This window comes from Bufo bufo, chromosome 10, assembly GCF_905171765.1.
Source record: "Bufo bufo chromosome 10, aBufBuf1.1, whole genome shotgun sequence".
NCBI lineage: Eukaryota > Metazoa > Chordata > Amphibia > Anura > Bufonidae > Bufo > Bufo bufo.
Window position 1 is genome coordinate 130,649,263 of NC_053398.1, and position 21,616 is coordinate 130,670,878.

The 21,616-nt window shown below is 46.1% G+C and overlaps 1 protein-coding gene across 1 annotated transcript in view; it reads left to right on the plus strand.

The window, feature by feature from the left end:
- Positions 1-21,616, plus strand: part of SLC9A5 (solute carrier family 9 member A5) — a 108,677-nt gene that overhangs the window by 76,235 nt on the left and 10,826 nt on the right. The window contains exons 9-13 of the mRNA XM_040408953.1: positions 1,730-1,800; positions 3,414-3,543; positions 8,482-8,570; positions 8,766-8,892; positions 8,980-9,144. Coding sequence (XP_040264887.1) covers positions 1,730-1,800; positions 3,414-3,543; positions 8,482-8,570; positions 8,766-8,892; positions 8,980-9,144 — 582 coding nt within the window. The remainder of the gene's footprint in view (positions 1-1,729; positions 1,801-3,413; positions 3,544-8,481; positions 8,571-8,765; positions 8,893-8,979; positions 9,145-21,616) is intronic.

Below are 21,616 nucleotides of genomic sequence, written 5' to 3' on the forward strand. Positions count from 1 at the left end.
GCCCTCCAGCTGTTGCAAAACTACAACTCCCAGCATGCCTGCAGCTATTAGGGCATGCTGGGAGTTGTCGTTTTGCAACAGCTGGAGGGCCGCAGGTTGAGCATCCCTAGCCTAGACTATAAAAAGATTGCCACCCTGTAACTGAGCTGCAGCATGGTGGGCAAGACCATACAGCGGTTTAAAAAGACAGGTTCCACTCAGAACAGGCCTTGCCGTGGTTGACCAAAGAAGTTGAGTGCACGTGCTCAGTGTCCTGTCCAGAGGTTGCCCTTTCAAAATAGATGTATGAGTGCTTTTTTGGGTAAGAGTTATTTTTGGGTATGGCTATGAAAGGACCAGTGGTGGCTCATGGTTGATCATGCAGGACAAGGTCTGTAGTCTTGCAGTTCGGTAACCTGGCTAACAGTTGTTTGATCAAGATCATGGTGTAAATGCTGCTAATTTGTCAGTCACATTATTGCAGGTCTCTATCCTAAAACTCATTGTATAATGATCATTTTTTCTACCACTTGCAAGATCTCAGGTTACAAATTGAAATGATAACTACTAGTAGCATTACCTCTTTGCTGAAAATTGAATTGGAATTCCGGTCCAAATTTCTGCTCTGGTGTCCTCAGGGTTAGGCCTCATGCACACGACCGCTGTTCTTGTCTGCATCCGAGCCGCAGTTTTTGCGGCTCGGGTGCGGACCCATTCACTTCAATGGGGCCGCAAAAGATGCGGACAGCACTCCGTGTGCTGTCCACATCCGTTGCTCCGTTCCGTGGCTCCGCAAAAAAAATATAACATGTCCTATTCTTGTCCGTTTTGCGGACAAGAATAGGCATTTCTACAATGGGCTGCCTGTTCCGTTCTGCAAATTGCGGAAGGCACACGGGCGGCTTGCGTGTTTTGCTGATCCGCAATTTGCGGACTGCAAAAAAAGGAACGGTCGTGTGCATGAGGCCTTACTCTTCTGGGCAGTGTCCATGGAAATGTATATTGGATCCAAATTACCATCCACATTGGCTGCCCATATGGTGATTGGGTTCAACACAATGACTCTGTAGCTGGCTGTACACATTAGATGAAACTCGACTATTTTGGTGGACCAAGAGAGGACAGACTAAAGGTGGATTTAAACTGCTCGATTTTTAGAAACAACTGTTCTGGTGACAATCTGCCCGTCTAAATGTGCCGTCGATCACCCTGATCCTGTTGATCGTGCAGGCACACCAATTATCATTTCTGGGCAGCAGATCGTGTGGTCTAAGCGGTGATCTGCTGCCCCGGAAACAATGATTCTGTATGAGGACTAGGGATAGCAATAGCGATCCTTCATGCTCATACTGTGAAGGAGATTGCTGCATGTAAATGCAGTGGTCTCCTTCACTGAACGAGCAGCCAACTGTCGGGAAGGAACTCTTCCTTCCCGACAATCGGCTGTAACATCGTGCAGTGTAAACCCGCCTTAAGAGTTACACAGTTACTATTCACATCAGTAGGTTTTCTGTGTAAGACAGGAAACACTCATTGTATCCACTCTCCGCTCTGTCCAAGGGATAAGGATCCTGAACACAAGAACTCCTCCTTGATATGGTATATGAAATTGGTTTGCTAAACTCCACGAACCTTTAAAAAAAAAAAAAATTCATCACCAGGAAAAAAAAATAAAACTGTGATAAAACGGTTAACTAGTAAGTGTTTTCTTACAGTCATGAAATGTGTTGTTGTTTTCTCTTTTCTTAAGGCTTTTGACCACATAATGGCAGCCGTTGAGGACATCATAGGCCACCATGGCTACCATCATTGGAGAGACAAGTAAGTGAACCCTGACACACTGCACCCTGAATGATTATATAATAAGTGCTTGCACATCTATCATTGCCCAATTGTCGGGCAGATTATCTGGGATGAATGTTTGTTCCTGATAATCTTCCCATAGAAAGGTGCCGCCGATCACCAGATGAACAAGGGAAACGCTAGTTTATTGGATGAAACCATCGTTCATGTGGACGCTTAAATCATTGTTTGTGCGCAGCAGATCGTGCTGCTAAACAGCACTCTGCTGCCCAGAAACAATGACAATGTACGGGGATGAGCAATGGCAGTAGCAATTGTCCCATACAGTGGAGGTGATCACTGCATGTAAATGAAGCTTTCTCCTCCACTGATGAGCAGGCAGTTATCAGGAAGGAACGCTTCTTCCCGTGTAAACCAGCCTTTAGAATTTGAGGCCTGACAAGAGATTTATGATTATATCAGTGGACCCATGCAACACAATTTTAGCAAAACACATACTATTCATAGCTGAGGGTTTGTTACCAGTGTATCAAAGGAATCTATACCTTCCTCTATGATGTGGAATTCAAAACCAAAGTGTATCAGAAAGTTACACAAACGTTGCAATGATTCATCTTGTGAACGATATACAGTACAGACCAAAAGTTTGGACACACCTTCTCATTCAAAGAGTTTTCTTTATTTTAATGACTATGAAGGCATCAAAACTATGAATTAACACATGTGGAATTATATACATAACAAACAAGTGTGAAACAACTGAAAATATGTCATATTCTAGATTCTTCAAAGTAGCCACCTTTTGCTTTGATTACTGCTTTGCACACTCTTGGCATTCTCTTGATGAGCTTCAAGAGGTAGTCCCCTGAAATGGTCTTCCAACAGTCTTGAAGGAGTTCCCAGAGATGCTTAGCACTTGTTGGCCTTTTTGCCTTCACTCTGCGGTCCAGCTCACCCCAAACCATCTCGATTGGGTTCAGGTCCGGTGACTGTGGAGGCCAGGTCATCTGGCGCAGCACCCCATCACTCTCCTTCATGGTCAAATAGCCCTTACTTTCAAAGTTTTCCCAATTTTTTGGCTGACTGACTGACCTTCATTTCTTAAAGTAATGATGGCCACTCGTTTTTCTTTACTTAGCTGCTTTTTTCTTGCCATAATACAAATTCTAACAGTCTATTCAGTAGGACTATCAGCTGTGTATCCACCTGACTTCTCCTCAACGCAACTGATGGTCCCAACCCCATTTATAAGGCAATAAATCCCACTTATTAAACCTGACAGGGCACACCTGTGAAGTGAAAACCATTTCAGGGGACTACCTCTTGAAGCTCATCAAGAGAATGCCAAGAGTGTGCAAAGCAGTAATCAAAGCAAAAGGTGGCTACTTTAAAAGAACCTAGAATATGACATATTTTCAGTTGTTTCACACTTGTTTGTTATGTATATAATTCCACATGTGTTAATTCATAGTTTTGATGCCTTCAGTGTGAATCTACAATTTTCATAGTCATGAAAATAAAGAAAACTCTTTGAATGAGAAGGTGTGTCCAAACTTTTGGTCTGTACTGTACATAGACAATATATATTTGTGTTTTTCGTCCTGCATTGTCATTTTCTTTGGGTGTCGTAGGTGGGAGAAGTTTGATAAGAATTACCTGAGTCAGCTTCTGATGAGGAAATCTGCATATCGGATCAAGGATGAGATATGGGAGGTTTGCTACAAACTGAACATTCGGGATGCATTAAGTCTGGCAGATCAGGTACGCACAAAGCACTCCACTTTATCTTAAAGGGGTTTTCTGGGATGACCTATCCTCAGGATAGGTCATCAATATGTGGTCGGAGGGGGTCTCGCTTCCTTCCCCTTTTTGAGAAGGCCAGCACTTCGATATGAATGATGTACGGTAAGTATTTTTATTTCCTTTTCTAAAGCTGCTTTTTTTTTTACCATTGTGGAGCAATGTTTATGTGAACAATGGCTTATTGTGGTCATTTTTACTTTTCTGCGACTGATTCCATAGAGGGTAACTAGTCACATTTATTTGAGATACATAGAGAACTTACTTTGTGTTAGGCACGCTATTTATATTACACATGTTATGTTAGCAATGTTCCTTTTTTATGTAAGTAGTGCTTAAAGGGGCATTCTCAACTTATGGCATATCTGACAGGTATCCCAACTAACTAGAACGGGCTCCCCAACCCCATCCTGGACCACTAGGATATATTTTAACAAACCCATCCGTCGTGGTCGCCGATATTCCAGGTTTTCATTCTTTGAATGTAACAAGAATGTTTCCATTCACTGTCAGCAAGCAGGAAACTTGACAATGATTTGGAATTAGGACAGAAAATATATTAGAAAGTTGCAGCTCTTCTCATCCTACAATGGTATGCAAAATGAGACACAAAAGAACCTTATAAAAATGGTGGAAATTAAACCTGCAATTTGTAGAGATTCAGAAAACAGAATATAAAGGAGTCGGCAAAACCTGATGAGTATGCATTAATCCTGCATCTGTGCTCCCAGAACAGCACAGGTCCCATCCATCCCCAGTTATACCAACTCAAAAATAGATTTCCTGGCCAGATGGACAATGAGTCAGGGCTGGGAGCGGTGAGGGGAGCAGAGAACATTAACAGAACACCGGATCATGTATGAAGAGTGTTCCCAGAACTACATACTTGGTGTATAATTTTAATATTGATATTTTCAACTATCCCTTCCCCCCCCCCCCCCCCCAAAAAAAAAAAATCTTAAAAATATCTTAATGTGTCTTATGTTTTGGCACAAACTGGGTGAAAAACAACCAGACCACCATTTCAGCTTTGACAATGTTTTTTTTAGAACTGCTGATCTACCTAGCTGGACTGGTAGCAGGCCATTTTCACACAATCAGTATTTGGTCAGTATTTTGCATCAGTATTTGTAACCAACCCAGGAGTGGTACCTACAAAGAATGGATAAATGCCCCAATATTCCATATTTTTTACCCCCTTTTGGTTTTGGCTTACGAATATTTATGCAAAGTAATACGTACGCATGAAAGTGACCTTGGAGTTGTACCGCTACATACAGTACAGACCAAAAGTTTGGACACACCTTCTCATTCAAAGAGTTTTCTTTATTTTCATGACTATGAAAATTGTCGATTCACATTGAAGGCATCAAAACTATGAATTAACACATGTGGAATTATATACATAACAAACAAGTGTGAAACAACTGAAAATATGTCATATTCTAGGTTCTTCAAAGTAGCCACCTTTTGCTTTGATTACTGCTTTGCACACTCTTGGCATTCTCTTGATGAGCTTCAAGAGGTAGTGCCCTGAAATGGTTTTCACTTCACAGGTATGCCCTGTCAGGTTTAATAAGTGGGATTTCTTGCCTTATAAATGGGGTTGGGACCATCAGTTGCGTTGAGGAGAAGTCAGGTGGATACACAGCTGATAGTCCTACTGAATAGACTGTTAGAATTTGTATTATGGCAAGAAAAAAGCAGCTAAGTAAAGAAAAACGAGTGGCCATCATTACTTTAAGAAATGAAGGTCAGTCAGTCAGCCGAAAAATTGGGAAAACTTTGAAAGTAAGGGCTATTTGACCATGAAGGAGAGTGATGGGGTGCTGCGCCAGATGACCTGGCCTCCACAGTCACCGGACCTGAACCCAATCGAGATGGTTTGGGGTGAGCTTGACCGCAGAGTGAAGGCAAAAGGGCCAACAAGTGCTGAGCATCTCTGGGAACTCCTTCAAGACTGTTGGAAGACCATTTCAGGGGACTACCTCTTGAAGCTCATCAAGAGAATGCCAAGAGTGTGCAAAGCAGTAATCAAAGCAAAAGGAAGAATATGACATATTTTCAGTTGTTTCACACTTGTTTGTTATGTATATAATTCCACATGTGTTAATTCATAGTTTTGATGCCTTCATAGTTATGAAAATAAAGAAAACTCTTTGAATGAGAAGGTGTGTGCAAACTTTTGGTCTGTACTGTAACTAGGCAGATTTGCAATGTTCAAGTCTGGAAAAGTTGAGTGATTTATATTTAAAGGAAATGTGCCATCAGAAAATGACCCATTGTTTAAATCCAGTTTTTATGTGAAACACATTTTTGAAGAATTGCGAGTGTGTGTTTTTTTTTGTTTTTGTTTATTAAACGGGTTATCTCATGAGTAATGTAAAAAATTAAAATCAGACACCATATAGTACATGATAGTCTAATTCTAACAAAGCTAAACCAGCCCTGTACCCAGGACCGGCTCCAGGTTCATGTGGGCCTTTGGGCGATAAATCTCAGTGGGCCCCTACACAGTATAATGACCCCACAATGGCCCTCCATTCAGAATAATTACCGGGTTTTACTATATGGAGGGGGCATTGGGGGTCATTATACTGTTTGGGGGACATTATAGAACTAGAACTAGAACTGACTAGGCCCCACAGAAAATTTTTGTATGAGTATGAGTCCAGTAAATACATATGTTAACAATTTTTTTTTTTTTACTATGGAACTGTATGGTGAACGGCCGCCACTGTGTAGCATCAGTCTGAGGCATCTGTTAATGTATAAGTTTTTGGTATACATTAAACAGATGGCAAAAATGTGATGTGAACCCAGCCTTAGTGCCAGAATAAGCAATAGTACAAAGCGGAACAGAGAGGGGAGGCAGCCATGTACTGACAGATCACAGCCTGGTCCTAGTGGTCAGCAAACTGCATCTTTTCCCCACTCATGCAGGGTCTAAAAAAGGTGGCATGGGCAGGGAAGTGGATACAGTTATGGCCATACAGTTATTGGATAACACCTCCATACAGTGACTGGATAGCACCGCCATACAGTGACTAGATAGCACCGCCCATACAGTGACTGGATAGCACCGCCATACAATGACTGGATAGACACCACCATAATGAGAGGCAGAGAAGTGAGAAAGGTGATTGGGGCCCTGGATGGACAGGAGGGGTGGACACAGCAAGTAGGTGGAAGGGGCTCTGAGGAGGATTCACACAAGAAGTAGTGGCAGGAGGTCTGTGCAGGGCAACAATAGGAGATAGGAGGGTGGAACAAGAGCTCTGGATACATGAGGGAGGAAAGGAGACAGCAGGGGATCCATGAGGATGAGTGACATAAGAGAAGAACAGGATTTGGGGGGCAGGTGTCATGGAGGTAAACTGCTTACTGAGGCAGTAAAACAACTAAATAGCATGAAGCTGCTGGTCTACAGCATCCAGCAGCAGCTTGAAGAGTTCCCTGACATCCCCCCCCCTTCTTCTGTCCCACAGAGAAGGGACAGTTACAGTGCATACTCACAGACTGTCTGCATCTCCTTACACTTCCGCTCCAGCGCTGGGGTCTTTCTCCTCCTCAGGAAGCAGGTCTTGTGTAGAGGGGCGTGTCTGAATCTGGTAAGGTAATGTGCTGCTCTGCTGGAGTGAAGAGGGGGCGTGTCTGAAGCTGGTAAGGTAATGTGCTGCTCTACTGGAGTGAAGAGGGGGCGTGTCTGAAGCTGGTAAGGTAATGTGCTGCTCTGCTGGAGTGCAGAGGGTGCGTGTCTGAAGCTGGTAAGATAATGTGCTGCTCTGCTGGAGTGTAGAGGGGGCGTGTCTGAAGCTGGTAAGGTAATGTGCTGCTCTGCTGGAGTGTAGAGGGGGCGTGTCTGAAGCTGGTAAGGTAATGTGCTGCTCTGCAGGAGTGAAGAGGGGGCGTGTCTGAAGCTGGTAAGGTAATGTGCTGCTCTGCTGGAGTGAAGAGGGGGCGTGTCTGAAGCTGGTAAGGTAATGTGCTGCTCTGCTGGAGTGAAGAGGGGGCGTGTCTGAAGCTGGTAAGGTAATGTGCTGCTCTGCTGGAGTGAAGAGGGGGCGTGTCTGAAGCTGGTAAGGTAATGTGCTGCTCTGCTGGAGTGAAGAGGGGGCGTGTCTGAAGCTGGTAAGGTAATGTGCTGCTCTGCTGGAGTGAAGAGGGGGCGTGTCTGAAGCTCCACAGCACGGAAGCTTGTAAGGAGGACAGCGGCAACCGGACTTTGCATGCTGCTGAAAAAGGCTTTCATGTGACTTGGCTCACTGCGCTCCAGCAATGAGCACTTCCATCTGTATTGATGGAAGCACTCATAGCAGCACAGTGGGCCCCCCCAGGAGCAGTGGGCCCTAGCACTTGCCTGGGTATGCCGGGTGCTAACGCTGGCCCTGTCTGTACCTCACATGGATCCAGAGATCTCCCCATTCATTGCTCTGCCAGATCTATATCAAGCTGACAGATCAAGGGGAGTGTCTTTTCTGCAGCAGCTAAGGGGGCGTGTCCATACTCTCCCTATCACAGCTCAGGGGGCGTGTCCATACTCTCCCTATGACAGCTCAGGGGGCAGTTGAAGGATGAAACAGAGCATGTGCGGCCTTCTGGTGCTATACAGATACATTTTATGGAATAGCTCAGTGGATAATTCAGATCCAGGTGCTGGTTTGAAAACTGTACAATATTTTTCGTGGGGGAAACCCCTTTAATAAATAATGCTGAAATCTCAAAGTTTCCCCTCGACCACTGATCCTCATAATTGGTTGATTCTTCTGTTCTGTAAAGATCACTTCTCAACAGTCATCTCATTATCATAATAGTTAGGATTACAATGAAAGGTATCACCTGAATCCACTAACTTTTCATCTCTTTCACACTAATCCTATAAACTACCCTGTCTCATAGGGAGGTCATATAGTATCACCGGATAGACTGTCGTTGCCATCCATGCCAAGCCGAGCATCCATGTCGGAGACATCAGTGACCAACCTTCTGTAAGGAGCCATATGTCATCTTGTCTGCATTGCCTCAATCATCTGTTCCTGTAAAAGTCCACTCTGTAATTTGCCTTTACATCTGCAGAAGGAGATCCCTGGTGACATCACCACATGACATCACTCAATCATTCCAAAATTTCGTAAGGTCCTGTACATCTATTAATATCAATTTTTTTCTTCTTTCATCCCCAGGCGGGAGAACGGGAGCAAAGCGTGTCTGGATCTTCAGGCTATTGACACTGTGCGCAGTGGGCGGGACAGAGAAGACGCAGTTATGCATCATGTGCTGAGGGGCAGTCTCTACAAACCACGCAGGATGGTGCGATCTGTCACACATTTTGTAAAATGTCTGTAAAGGTTCCCGTTGTCACATTGACCTTCACAAGAAATTATGCTCTCGTTATAGTGCAAAGCCAGCTACAGTCGCCACTTTTTGACCCAGGATGAACAAGAACGGCAGGAAAAAGAGGTTTTCCAGCAAAACATGAAACGAAGATTGGAGTCTTTTAAATCCACAAAGCACAACATCTGCTCATCCAAGTCACGGCTAAAGAAAGATGGACGCAAGAAGGTAAGGATGGGATGAATTTTGCTTCTAGTTTCTTAGTCTTTGTCATGGAAATTCTTTTTTTTACCTTTGTTGGTGGCTCCTAATTTCAGACTTTTCTCCTGTGGGGGTGTCCCTCTCAGTAATGTATGCTAGATGGAAGGCAGTGGCGTACATAGAGAAGTAAGGGCCCCATAGCAAGGATCAAACCAGGCCCCCCACAGAGGACAGAAGGGTTTCTGCCTAAACCCTTTTCAGTGACCCTTGGGCCATTTTTCCACTGCCTCATTTGCTAAAAGTTGTTCCTTTAGACCAGGCATCTCAAACTCGTGGCCCTCCAGCTGTTGCAAAACTACAACTCCCAGCATGCCCGGACAGCCTACAGGTATCAGCCTACAGCAGGGCATTGTGGGAGTTGTAGTTTTACAACAGCTGGAGGGCCGCGAGTTTGAGATGCCTGCTTTAGACGGTAGAGTCCTGACCAAGTTTTCAGAGGAGAGGAGACTGGGCCCCCTCTTGCCCCGGGCCCCATAGCAATTGCATGGTCTGCCGCTATGGTAGTTACGCCCCTGATGGAAGGTATGTTTGTCCAGGATGTTACTGTGTTCACTAGCTCTCATGTATCAGCACAGCTTCATTCCTGGAGTAATTTCCTCTTCCACAGCTCATGATGGATCTCTTTTCAATGATACTGAGAAGTATTTGATTCCCCATCACTCCTTCTGCAGAGTCTACCTCTCTCTCTATAAAGACATGCACAGCCTGTGTGATCCACTCTCCCCCACCTCCTTCACAAACTGCCTTGTGTGTTCTTTCCTCTCAAACTACAGCCTGTGTGATCTGTCTTCCTTGGATGCTTTCCCCCGTTCCACACTCTGATCTACTGTGTACAACATATTCCCTCTCCCTGGTGCTTTATCTAACACTGAAGAGAAACGGGCGGAGCACAAATAACCATCAGAAACAGAAGCAAAGCTCTGATGCATTTATGTTATATTCTGCATCACCAACTAGCTGAAGGACTTACGCATTTATAACCCCTTACCGACATTGACCATACATACTGTATATACGGTGGATGTCGGGTCTTTAAAGATGGCACCCGAGTTTCTGCTGTTTTACAATGAAGACAGACAAAGTCTGCCGTGGTCAGTTGCGACCATGGCATCTGAGAGGTCTTTTCCTAGGAGCACTGTGTTCCTGGGGCCCAAACGACTCCCTGTGCCAAGATCGAAGGAGCCGTTCAGTTTCTTTGGCGTGTACTCTCTCCCTGCTGCAGGACAGTAAGCGAAACTGACTCAATAGAAAGTCTATGGGCACGTCTCGTGCAGCGAGGGGAGAGAGTGCGCTAAGACCTCCACCGATATAAACTTTTGCTTAACTTGCGTCTTTAAAAAACAAAAAAAATATATATAAAAATTCTAATCATCCCTCTTTCTCCATATTAAAAATAATCAATAAAAAAATAAACATCACTAGTATTTCCGCGTCCCAGAATGCCCAAACTATCAAAATATAAACGTATTTATCCTGTACTGTGAATGTCGTAATGGAAAAAATCGAAATGTCCATTTCAGAGTTTTTTCCTCACTTCACCTCCTTATAAAAATGTAATGAAAAGCCGTAGACACCTGAAAATGGTATCAATAAAAACTATAGATTACCCCACGAAAAATGAGCACTTGCACAGCTGTATAGACTTAAATATATAAAAGGTTGGTCAGAATATGGCGATGCAAAGAAAAAACTGATCATCGATTTATTTATTAAAAAAAAATAAAAAAAATTTTAGCGTTAAAACACCAGAAAAACTATATACCGTAAATGTGGTATTATTGCTGTAAACATACTGACCCTAGGAATGGAGGACACAGTTCAGTTTTACCGCATAGGGAAAGCCATAAAAAAATCAAACCGATAAAACTATTGTGTTTTTTGGCCAATTCCACTCCATATGGATTTTTTTTCCAGTTTCCCACTACATTGTATGTAATATTAAATAGTGCCATTGCAAAATACAACTTGGCCCACAAAAGACAAACCCCCCCCCCATATGGTTATGTGAACACAAAATTCTAAAAGTTATGACTCCTGAAGGCAGGGCGTGAAAAACAAAAAAAAATAATAAAAAAAAGTTGCTTCATTTTTATTTGATTTTTATTAAAATACATGCTCCAAAACCCTGAATGTGCGTAGTTTGGCCGTTCACTACCTGTAGGTCTCATACAGCTCCTTCTCTCTTAGGCTACTTTCACACTAGCATTTCTTACGGATCCGTCGTGGATCTGCAAAAAACGCTTCTGTTACAATAATACAACCGCATGCATCCATCATGAACGGATCCGGTTGTATTATGTCTTCTATAGCCATGACGGATCCGTCTTTAACACCATTGAAAGTCAATGGAGGACGGATCCGTTTTCTATTGTGCCAGATTGTGTCAGAGAAAACGGATCCGTCCCCATTGACTTACATTGTGTGCCAGGACGTTTGGCTCCGCTTCGTCAGGCGGAATGGTGACAGAACGGAGGCAAACTGATGCATTCTGAGCGGATCCTTTTCCATTCAGAATGAATTAGGGCAAAACTGATCCATTTTGGACCGCTTGTGAGATCCCTGAACGGTAGCCTTAGCGTTTTGGCTTTCTGTTTGAGATCCGTTCAGGGCTCTCACAAGCGGTCCAAAACGGATCAGTTTTGCCCTAATGCATTCTGAATGGAAAAGGATCCGCTCAGAATGCATCAGTTTGCCTCCAGTCACCATTCCGCTCTGGAGGCGGACACCAAAGCGCTGCCTGACACAATCTGGCACAATAGAAAACGGATCTGTCCCCCATTGACTTTCAATGGTGTTTAAGACGTCATGGCTATAGAAGACATAATACAACCAGATCCGTTCATGACAGATGCATGCAGTTATATTATTGTAACGGAAGCGTTTTTGCAGATCCATGACGGATCCACAAAGAACGCTACTGTGAAAGTAGCCTTAGAAGAAAAATAGGATTTTAAACCTATTATATAAAGATTTTTCTAGTAAAAATACTCCACCATACGCTCATTACTTTTTGGGCCGTACAACTGGACCATTTATAGACCATTTTGTATTTAATGAGAAAGCCCCTTTAAGAAGTTGATCATGAGTACATGGGTGGAACTATAGCCCTGATAACCGTAGAAGCTTCTCTGGGGCAGCTGTCCCAGCCCTCAGCCGGCTCCTCTCTCAGCAGAATCTGTACTTTTGGTGTCGGTTGTTTATGAGGGTATTTTCCGCTTACTTTGGCAGTGAGATACATCATATTGAGAGCTTCTTGTTCCGAAACTGAGTTTCTCGGCGAGTGGAAACATCTAGATTGTATGTATTTACAAGCGGCTTCTATTGACGTAACTGAGCCGTGTACACTGTCCCACCATCCCGGGTAATTTTATCCTCGGATGGTTATCAAATAAGACTCAAGTCAAGATTTTTCCTCTAAGTAATAAAAAAAACAAAAAAAAAATCAGGACTAGAGCCAGAGCCAACAGAATGAAAGCCAGGTCCTGAATATAACTAGTGAGTCTTTAGTTTAACCCCTTCAGTGCTTTTCCTTGGGATCCTGACATTGATCTAGATCAGGGGTCGGCAACCTCCGGCACTCCAGCTGTTGTGAAACTACAACTCCCAGCATGCATACTTGCTCTGCTGTTCTCAGAATTCCCATAGTAATGGATGGAGCATGCTGGAAATTGTAGTTTCACAACAGCTGGAGTGCCGAAGGTTGCTGACCCCTGATCTAGATAGATGACTGCCCCTTAGTGTTTGTTATTCATCGTGCTGGAGGCGATGTTGCGCTGGTGTCTACGAGAAATGTTTGCACAAATTGTGGCGTTGAGTGGTACTGCAAGTGGTAAAAGTAGCTTTAATTAGCAAGGTGATGTCCATTGCAGAATTAAAACTTACTAACATACTGTGCTGCCGGCAAACAACAAGTCTGTATGGGAAGGGGAAAGAGCGATGGCATTGGCATTCACTCCTCCCCATACTCTAGAGGAGATCGCTGCATGTAAATGCAGGAGTCTCCTCCACCAGCGATCAGCAGATTGTCAGGAAGGAACGCTTCTTTCCCAGCTATCTGCAGTAATATTGTCGTGTGTAAAAGGACCTTTATACACATCCATATGGTGATAATGTGTCATTATCAGGGGTGCACCGCCAATGAGGCCAGGTGAGGCGATTGCCTTAGGCAGCACCAGGTAGGGACAAGTGGGGGTCAGCGGAAAGGCCTTGGGCAGTGAGTGCGTCATTTCAGTTTTCGCCTCAGGCAGCAGAAAGGCTAGAGGCATCCCTGGTCATTATCTAGTCCTGGGTAGACCAGGAGTCATTGACTGGAGAAAGATTTAGGCCCCTTTCACACGAGGCGAGTATTCCGCACGGATGCAATGCGTGAGTTGAACGCATTGCACCCGCACTGAATCCTGACCCATTCATTTCTATGGGGCTGTGCACACGAGCGGTGATTTTCACGCATCACTTGTGCGTTGCGTGAAAATCGCAGCATGCTCCTCTTTGTGCGTTTTTCACGTAACGCAGGCCCCATAGAAATAATTGGGGTTGCGTGAAAATCGCAAGCATCCGCAAGCAAGTGCGATTTTCACGCACGGTTGCTAGGTGACGATCGGGATGGGGAACCGATCATTATTATTTCCCCTTACAACATGGTTATAAGGGAAAATAATAGCATTCTGAATACAGAATGCATAGTACAATAGGGCTGGAGGGGTTAAAAAAAAAAGAAATTTTTTTTTTACTCACCTTAATCCACTTGTTCGCGCAGCCGGCATCTCTTCTGTCTTTAACTGTGAGCAATAGGACCTTTGATGACGTCACTACGCTCATCATATGATCCATCACCATAGTGATAGATCATGTGATGGGACCATGTGATGAACGCAGTGAAGTCATCAAAGGTCCTATTGCTCACAGTTAAAGACAGAAGAGATGCCGGCTGCGCGAACAAGTGGATTAAGGTGAGTTAAATACTTTTTTATTTTTTTTTAACCCCTCCAGCCCTATTGTACTATGCATTCTGTATTCAGAATGCTATTATTTTCCCTTATAACAATGTTATAAGGGCCTTACTGCAAAGGGCCTTACTCTCCCTAAAGATATCCCTATTGAAAACCATAATCTGCAATACTGACCCTAAGTCAACAGCAGGAGGATGCTAGGACCCACTGACAGGAAACCAAAATTGAGCATAGCTGAGCTGGAAAGCAGATTCAAACATTAAAAATACTAACTACAACTTCAGAAACAAGAACCAAACTGCACAGACAAGAAACAACAAGACAAGGAACTACCGTAGATACTAGATATAAGGACTCTGTTCTATCCTTTCTTCCTCTCAGTCTTAGAAATAACAGTAGGGACCTGGCAGATCAGAGAGTGGAAAGGGAGGAAACCATCCAAGAAAAGCAGATCACACAGGCAGTAGATAGGGAGAAAGGCAGTCTGAATGGTTATGGCGATAAACACAGACTGTACTGTATCCAAAATGTAGATGTGATTACAGCAAACATATGGAAATCTGCAGGGGGTGAATACTACAAGCGTGTATGAGTGTTAATAAGGGAAGGCACCCACACAGTGGAGGGGGAATCACACACTTCTGAACATCTGTGAGAGGAGATTCATCATGGATATGTAGAAAGGGAAATCAGTCTAAGAATGAAGCTGAAACACGAGGGCTATTGAAGACAGCATTATCCTGGACGCACAGATCTCACATCTAGCAAGTGTTATGGCATGGGACTCATCCACATGAGAAGTCCTAAACTAAGAGCTGGTTGTAAACGGAAAGGAGCAATGAAGACTGCAGACTTAAACTTGGTGCAGTTTTTCTTTTACTCAAGGTAACCAAGTAAGCATAATTATTTTACATGTCCAAAGATTTCCTGTTTCTAGTTTTAGGAGGATCCACGTGCAATAAAGAAGTGATAATTACTTAATGGAGAGATCTCCTGCTGCCACCCTAGGTCTCCCAGCCAGAATCTCTAGTTGACAACACGTGACCACTGCAGCCAGTCACTGCCCTCAGAAAAGTGTTACTGACTACTGCGCAGTACATGCCTAGAGAAGCGGCACTGTGCACTTTCTTTGCTTACAGGATCAAATGATTGACTTTAATGGATGCACAGTAGAAAATCCTTCTCTGTGAGAAATATTGGTTTGTACTGGGTTTTAGCTTCTGGTAGCAAGCAGAGGTGAATAATTGAAACAGAGTTTTTTTTTTTTTTAAGAACCTTTAAAGGAAGTTGCTGAGATTCTTCCGTAAGGTCTAGTGCATGGATAGGTAGAACATAGCGCTTCTTTGTATGTTGAGTGATTGTACCCATGTTGCTGAAAATGTATGGGATATCTGCACAAGTGATGATGCAGATCGTACACGGCTGATATTCTAGTAAATAGACCCACCACATTGTGTCTTAATAGAAAAATACCAGTCAGCATTCTGCTGCTGCACACACTTTTATCATTAATCCAAATTCTCCATTACCCGAAGTCTGCCAGCACCGCAAGAAAACAGAGAAAGCGAATCTGATCTGAAGTGGGAGACGTGTCCTGCATGTCTCGTGCCAACATAACTTCTCAGACCAAGTTTTTCCAATCATTCTTCGGGTTGCAAACTCCAATTTCCTATGGGTTCTGAGACTTTACAAGCTAGAAAATAGGTGGTGTGTGGTGGAGGCTGCTGCTTAAATAATCCATAGCTCTCTGCTCTGCTCTGATTTATATTTTCCAGTAAGTGCTGCGGTATGGTGAGATTGTGATAGATTTTGCAGTCTGGCTTTTATAGAACCCTTTGTTTCTTTTCCTTCTAGAGCAGACATTGTATTATTGCCAGGCTGATAATTGCTCCAGGGTTCCCTGTTTAATGTCCACAGGGGAGTTTATCAAATCCTACTGTAATGAATGGTACCCATGGTTTGGATATTACATAGATAATACATGCAAACGTCACACACAGGTACACGTTAATGCTGCCTATGAAGAGAGTACAAGATTTCAATGATTAACCCTTTCAGGACCCCTTTAATTTTTTACTCATAGACCAGCCTGAACCATAACGGTTTTTTTTTCCATTCACATAGCCATATGAGGGCTGTTTTTTTTGTAGGATTTGTGCTTTCTTTTGGCACCATTTACAGTTGCATACAATGGTGTGGAATTATAAAAAAAAAACACAATTCCACCACAGTTTTATGTGCTTTGTTTTTACAGTACGATTACAAAGATGCAACATTTATATAGTTTTTCTTGAGCTTTAGGGCTCGTTCACATGACCGTTGGTGTCCCGTTCCCGTATTGCGGACCGCATTTGCGGATCCGCAATACACGGTCACCGTTCTGTTGTCATTCCACATCACGGATGCGAAACCATTCATTTCAATGGGTCCGCAAACCCGGAGATGCGGAACGGAAGCACGTAATGGAACACTACGGAAGCACTACGGAGTGCTTTCTGGGGTTCTGTTCCGTGCCTCCGCACCTCAAAAAGATAGAACATGCTCTATCTTTTTGCGTAACGGAGGGATCGCGGACCCATTCAAGTGAATGGGTCTGCGATCCCCATGAGCCTGCCCCACGGAAGGTGCCCGTGCATTGCGGACCGCAATTTGCGGTTCACAGCACGGGACACCAACGGTCGTGTGAATGAGCCCTTAAAGAGGTTCTCCAAGAGTATAAAATGTCCCCTCATGTGCCGGGAAAGGGGGTGATTTGAATTTTTATATTTTTAAAAACTTTTTTCTTTCTTTTACACTTTTTAATAGTTCTCCTAGTGAACTTGAGCAAGCAATCATTCTTCTCTCATAGACTCCAATGCATTAGCGTTGCAGTCTATGAGCATTTCACTATGTTCCTATGAGGCCCTGCCACAGACACGGTCTCCATAGGAAACTATGCGGCAGCCTCGGATTATTCAGGAGGACCAAGGCTGCTGCACATGCTATCCGGCTACTCTGATCTCCGCTAGGGGTAGCCGCTGCATGGCTGGGAACGCGTGCTCCTGATTTTTGAGCTCCAAGATGACGTGGTCACATTTGACCACAGCATCTGAGGGATTAAATGTGTGCGATCGACGACATCATTGATCGCATACATTAGCCCCGGGCATCTGCTGTTTAAAAAAAAGCAGGCACCCGGCGGCTACGGCCTGGTGGCTATCTCCAGAACTGCCATAGAAATGAATGAAGCAGTAGTTTGCATGCCCCACCTGTTCTTTTGATCGGTGGGGGTTCCAGTGGATCTAATAGTTAACCCCTATCTTGTGGATTGGGGATAAGCTTTAACAACTAGAGTGAAATTTCTCTATATCACCACCTGCAGGTCACAGCTCTAATTGCATTCTGTGCCTTATTTATATATAACCCTGTTAGGCCTCTTTCACACGGGCGTCATGTTTTTGGCCCGGATAAGATGCGGGTGCGTTGCGGGAACATGCACAATTTTTCCGTGCGAGTGCAAAACATTGTAATGCGTTTTGCACGCGCGTGAGAAAAATCGGCATGTTTGGTACACAAACCCGACTTCACAGAAGTTCGGGTTTGGGTTAGGTGTTGTGTAGATTTTATTATTTTTCCTTATCATTATTATGGTTATAAGGGAAAATAATAGCATTCTTAATACAGAATGCATAGTACAATAGGGCTGGAGGGGTTAAAAAATAATAATAATAATTTACCTCACCTTAATCCACTTGCTCGCGCAGCCCGGCTTCTCTTCTGTCTTCATCTTTGCTGTGCACAGGAAAAGGACCTTTGATTACGTCACTGCCCTCATCACATGGTCCATCACATGATCGATCACCATGGTGATGGATCATGTGACGGACCATGTTATGAGCGCAGTGACGTCATCACAGTGAAGACTGTTAAGCCCCTCCTCCACAGCTATACCCTCAGCCTGGAGAGAGAGACTGCCAGTTTTTTGCTTAGTGTCCAAGGAGGCAAGACACTCCCTGCTCTGCAGGGCTGCTTTCTCCTTGTTTCAATTTTAGATTTTTACTTTTTTATTTTCTTTTTGTTCCAGATCATCAGGGATAACAGAGACGCACTAGACCTCTCTGTTCTCCCGGGGTTGAGCTGCGCCAGTGCCGGTCACCCGCACTGCTGCCTCCCCCACAGAAGGCAAGGTGGATCAGGGCAGCCCAGCTCCCCTACATCCCGCCAGCGCAAGGGTCGCCCGCACGCCAAGTCCCTCTTCCAGCGTCCTGCCACTACGGTGCCAGTAGCTGAAGGGGCGACCCTGCTGGAACGGACCGAGGGTGAAGACGACTATGGTGAGAGAGAGGCTTCTCCAGCCCTACGTCCCCCCGTCCCCCCCGGTCTCCTGCGTGCCTGACCCTATACTGGGCCTATGGACCCTTCTGTCCCTGCTAGACCTAGGCTGGCTCCTGGGCTGTCGCAGGGCGACATTCTGCTCCCTCTCTCCTGGCCTCCAGGACATTGGCACCCTTGTTCCTACAAGAGGAATGCCTAGGGAGCTGCGGAGGTCCGCATCTAGCTGCCCCTGACGGAGGGGTTATGCAGGCGTCCCACCCTCACAGACTCGGTCTCAGGGTCCCCCTCCCTCTTACCGGCCACTACTTCAGGGCCAGAGGGCCCGCGCCTTGCTGCCACTGACCCTCCCTACTCTCACGGGCACCGGTCCAGGGGAAAGGTGGTTGTAGCTGCCGGCCATATGGAGCGCTGTTCTAGGCAGGGGCCCGCTCCAGGGGCGAAATGGCTGCCGGGTGCAGGGTCCTCACTTCCGGACAGCTGGGTGGGCACCGTGGCCTGCAAATGAGTGCTTCAACAGCCCCGGCCGACCGTCGGAACATTCCGGTCGGCCGGGCGCCGCAAAACTTGTGTTCCACTTCAAGGCCGGTATGTGCCGCTCAGTAGGCCCGGCTGGTACTTTAAGTACTGTGCGGCCCCGGTCATCCGGGCGCCGCTAAAAATTTAGTCCCCGGCTCTTCCGGCCCGCGGGGTGGGCACCCGCGGCCGGTACGTGCCGCTCCGTAGGCCGGCCGGTACTTTAAATACTGTGCGGCCCCGGTCAGCCGGGCGCCGCTAAAAATTTAGGCCCCAGCTTCACGGCCTACTAGGCCGCAAAATTCAGGCCTCTGTTGGAGGGGGCTGGAACTTCTCCAGGCGCGAATTCTTCCCGCCTGGAGGTTCCCCCGCCCCCAGTGGATCGCAGTGCCGCCCCCCAGGCCGGATCCCTGTTAACCCTTTGGGCACAGGCCGGCTTCCGATGGGCCTGTATGGGTGGATCTGTGCCCTGTAGGTGGCCCCCCTTTTATTTTATTTTTTTCTGCCTCAGTGAGGCTGTGTTTTTAAAAAAAAAAAAAAAAAAAAATTATTTATTATATATATGACTTGTGGGCTGCGCAGGACGCTGCAGCCTCATCTCAGAGTGCTGCCTGTATACATGCCCCCCTTCCATAGGCGGCATGGTTTCGCGCTCCCCGGCTGCGGCGCTGCCAGGGTCTTTTTTCCCCTTCTAGGCGGTTTCTTGCCCTCTCCGCGCTACGGCGCTGGTCAAGTGCATGCCTTTTCTGTAGGCAACATTCGTCACCCTCTCCAGTTATGGTGCCTGCCATGTGCAGGACCCCCCTCCTGGGCGGGATACTGCACTCTCCCTAACTGCGGGTTGGCCTTGTGCATGATCCCCCTTTCATTGGCGGCCTACTGCAGTTTCTCCGGATACAATGCTGGCCATGTGCACGACCCCCTTCCATAGGTGGAACACGGCACTCTCATTGGATTCGCTGCCTGCCATAGGCATGACTCCCTTCTGTGGACGGCATTCGGCACTCTCACTGGATTCACTGCCAGCCATGTGCATGACCACCTTACATAGGCGGTATGATGTACTCTCATTGGATTCACTGCCGGCCTTGGGCATGCCTCCTTCCCGGGTGGCGGCATACATACACTCCCTCGGTCGGTGGTTGTTCTCTCGCCGGTACATTGTTGGCCATGTGCATGACCCCTATACATAGCGGGGTGCTTGCACTCTCTCTGGATCCGCGGCCGGCCATATGCATGACCCCTCTTCCGTGGGCGGTGTACGCACTCTCACTGGATTCGCTGCCGGCCATGGGCATGCCTCCTTCGGTGGCATACACACATTCTCACCGACTGCTCGCATTCTCCCTGGATGCGATGCTGGCCATGTGCATGACCCCCCCCCCCCCCCCCCTTCCTTTTCTGGGCGGCATACTACACTCTCACCAGATACGTTGCTGGCCTTGAGCATGGCCTCTAACATGGGTGGAACGCTTGCGCTTCCATTGGATACGGTGCTGGCCTTGTGCGTGACCACCCCTCATTCCATGGGTGGAATTTTGCACGCTCACAAGATTCAAGGCTGTCCTTGTATGTGCTGTACTGGACTTGCACATGTTCCCCTTCATTGGCGGAGTAGTTACACTCTCACGAAATTTCGGGTTGGGTGAATTGTTGCACACTCACTTAATGCTAAGATAGCCCTGTGCATGCCCCCCTTTTTCACTAGGTGGACCTCCTGCGTTCCTGCTGGATACTGTGTGGCCATGTGCATGGCGCCTTTCTGGGCGAAGTATGGTATGCCCTACTTCTCTGACGTAGGTACGGCCTTGGGCATCACCCCCTTTTTGGGGCAGGCCTTTGCATTCTTGCCCACTGCAGCTTGCCAGGTACTTTTCCCCCCTTTTTCGGGGCGGTCAGTTTGCGTTCCATCGCATACCATACTAGTCTTGTGCATAACTCCTTTCAGTTTGCACTCCCGTAGATACTGTGGCACTCTGTGGCTGGCCCTCTTCGCTGAGTGATATTTTTGCAGTGAGCGGACGTTCTTGTGCGTTGTTTCCTTCTCGTCCCGTAGGTGGGTTGGCCTTCTCACTGCTTACGGGGCTACTCGTACGTATGCCTCCTTTCCTCCTGCGACATACTTTTTCTCTTGGGATACGATGATTGCCGCAAGCCTTGCACTATTCTCTAAGGAGATCATTCTGTCCATCTGTGTAAGCCTAAGGTGTTGTCCAATAAACAACAAATGAATACCTTATATTTAAGTAGACGGGCTCTACTGTTCGCTACTGCACAGAGCTGGGTGGTACTCATTCATTTCGTTGGCCCATTTGTCCTTCCGCGGCATTGTTTCCCTGTGCTAGTGGTCGCATGGTCAAGAGCGCTGTCTGCAGCGCCCTTCGCATTTTATGTTGGCTCTGGCGGGACTACGGTCCCCTCGCCTAATGCCATTTCCTCCTCTTCGGGTGCAGTGTGGTATGATTCTTTCCGGATTGGCGCCCTCGGTGCTTCAGTCTGATCTGCTACCAGGTTCGGGCCGCTCTTCTTGGGAAGGTCACCCAACTTCTCTTGGGTGCTCGCTTATACAGGTCCGGGGGACCTCCACCTTGGGTTCTTCAGGGTATTCGCCTTCTGCGAGGCGGTGAACCGGGCGTCTCTGTGTAGCGGTGTTCTGCTTTTGA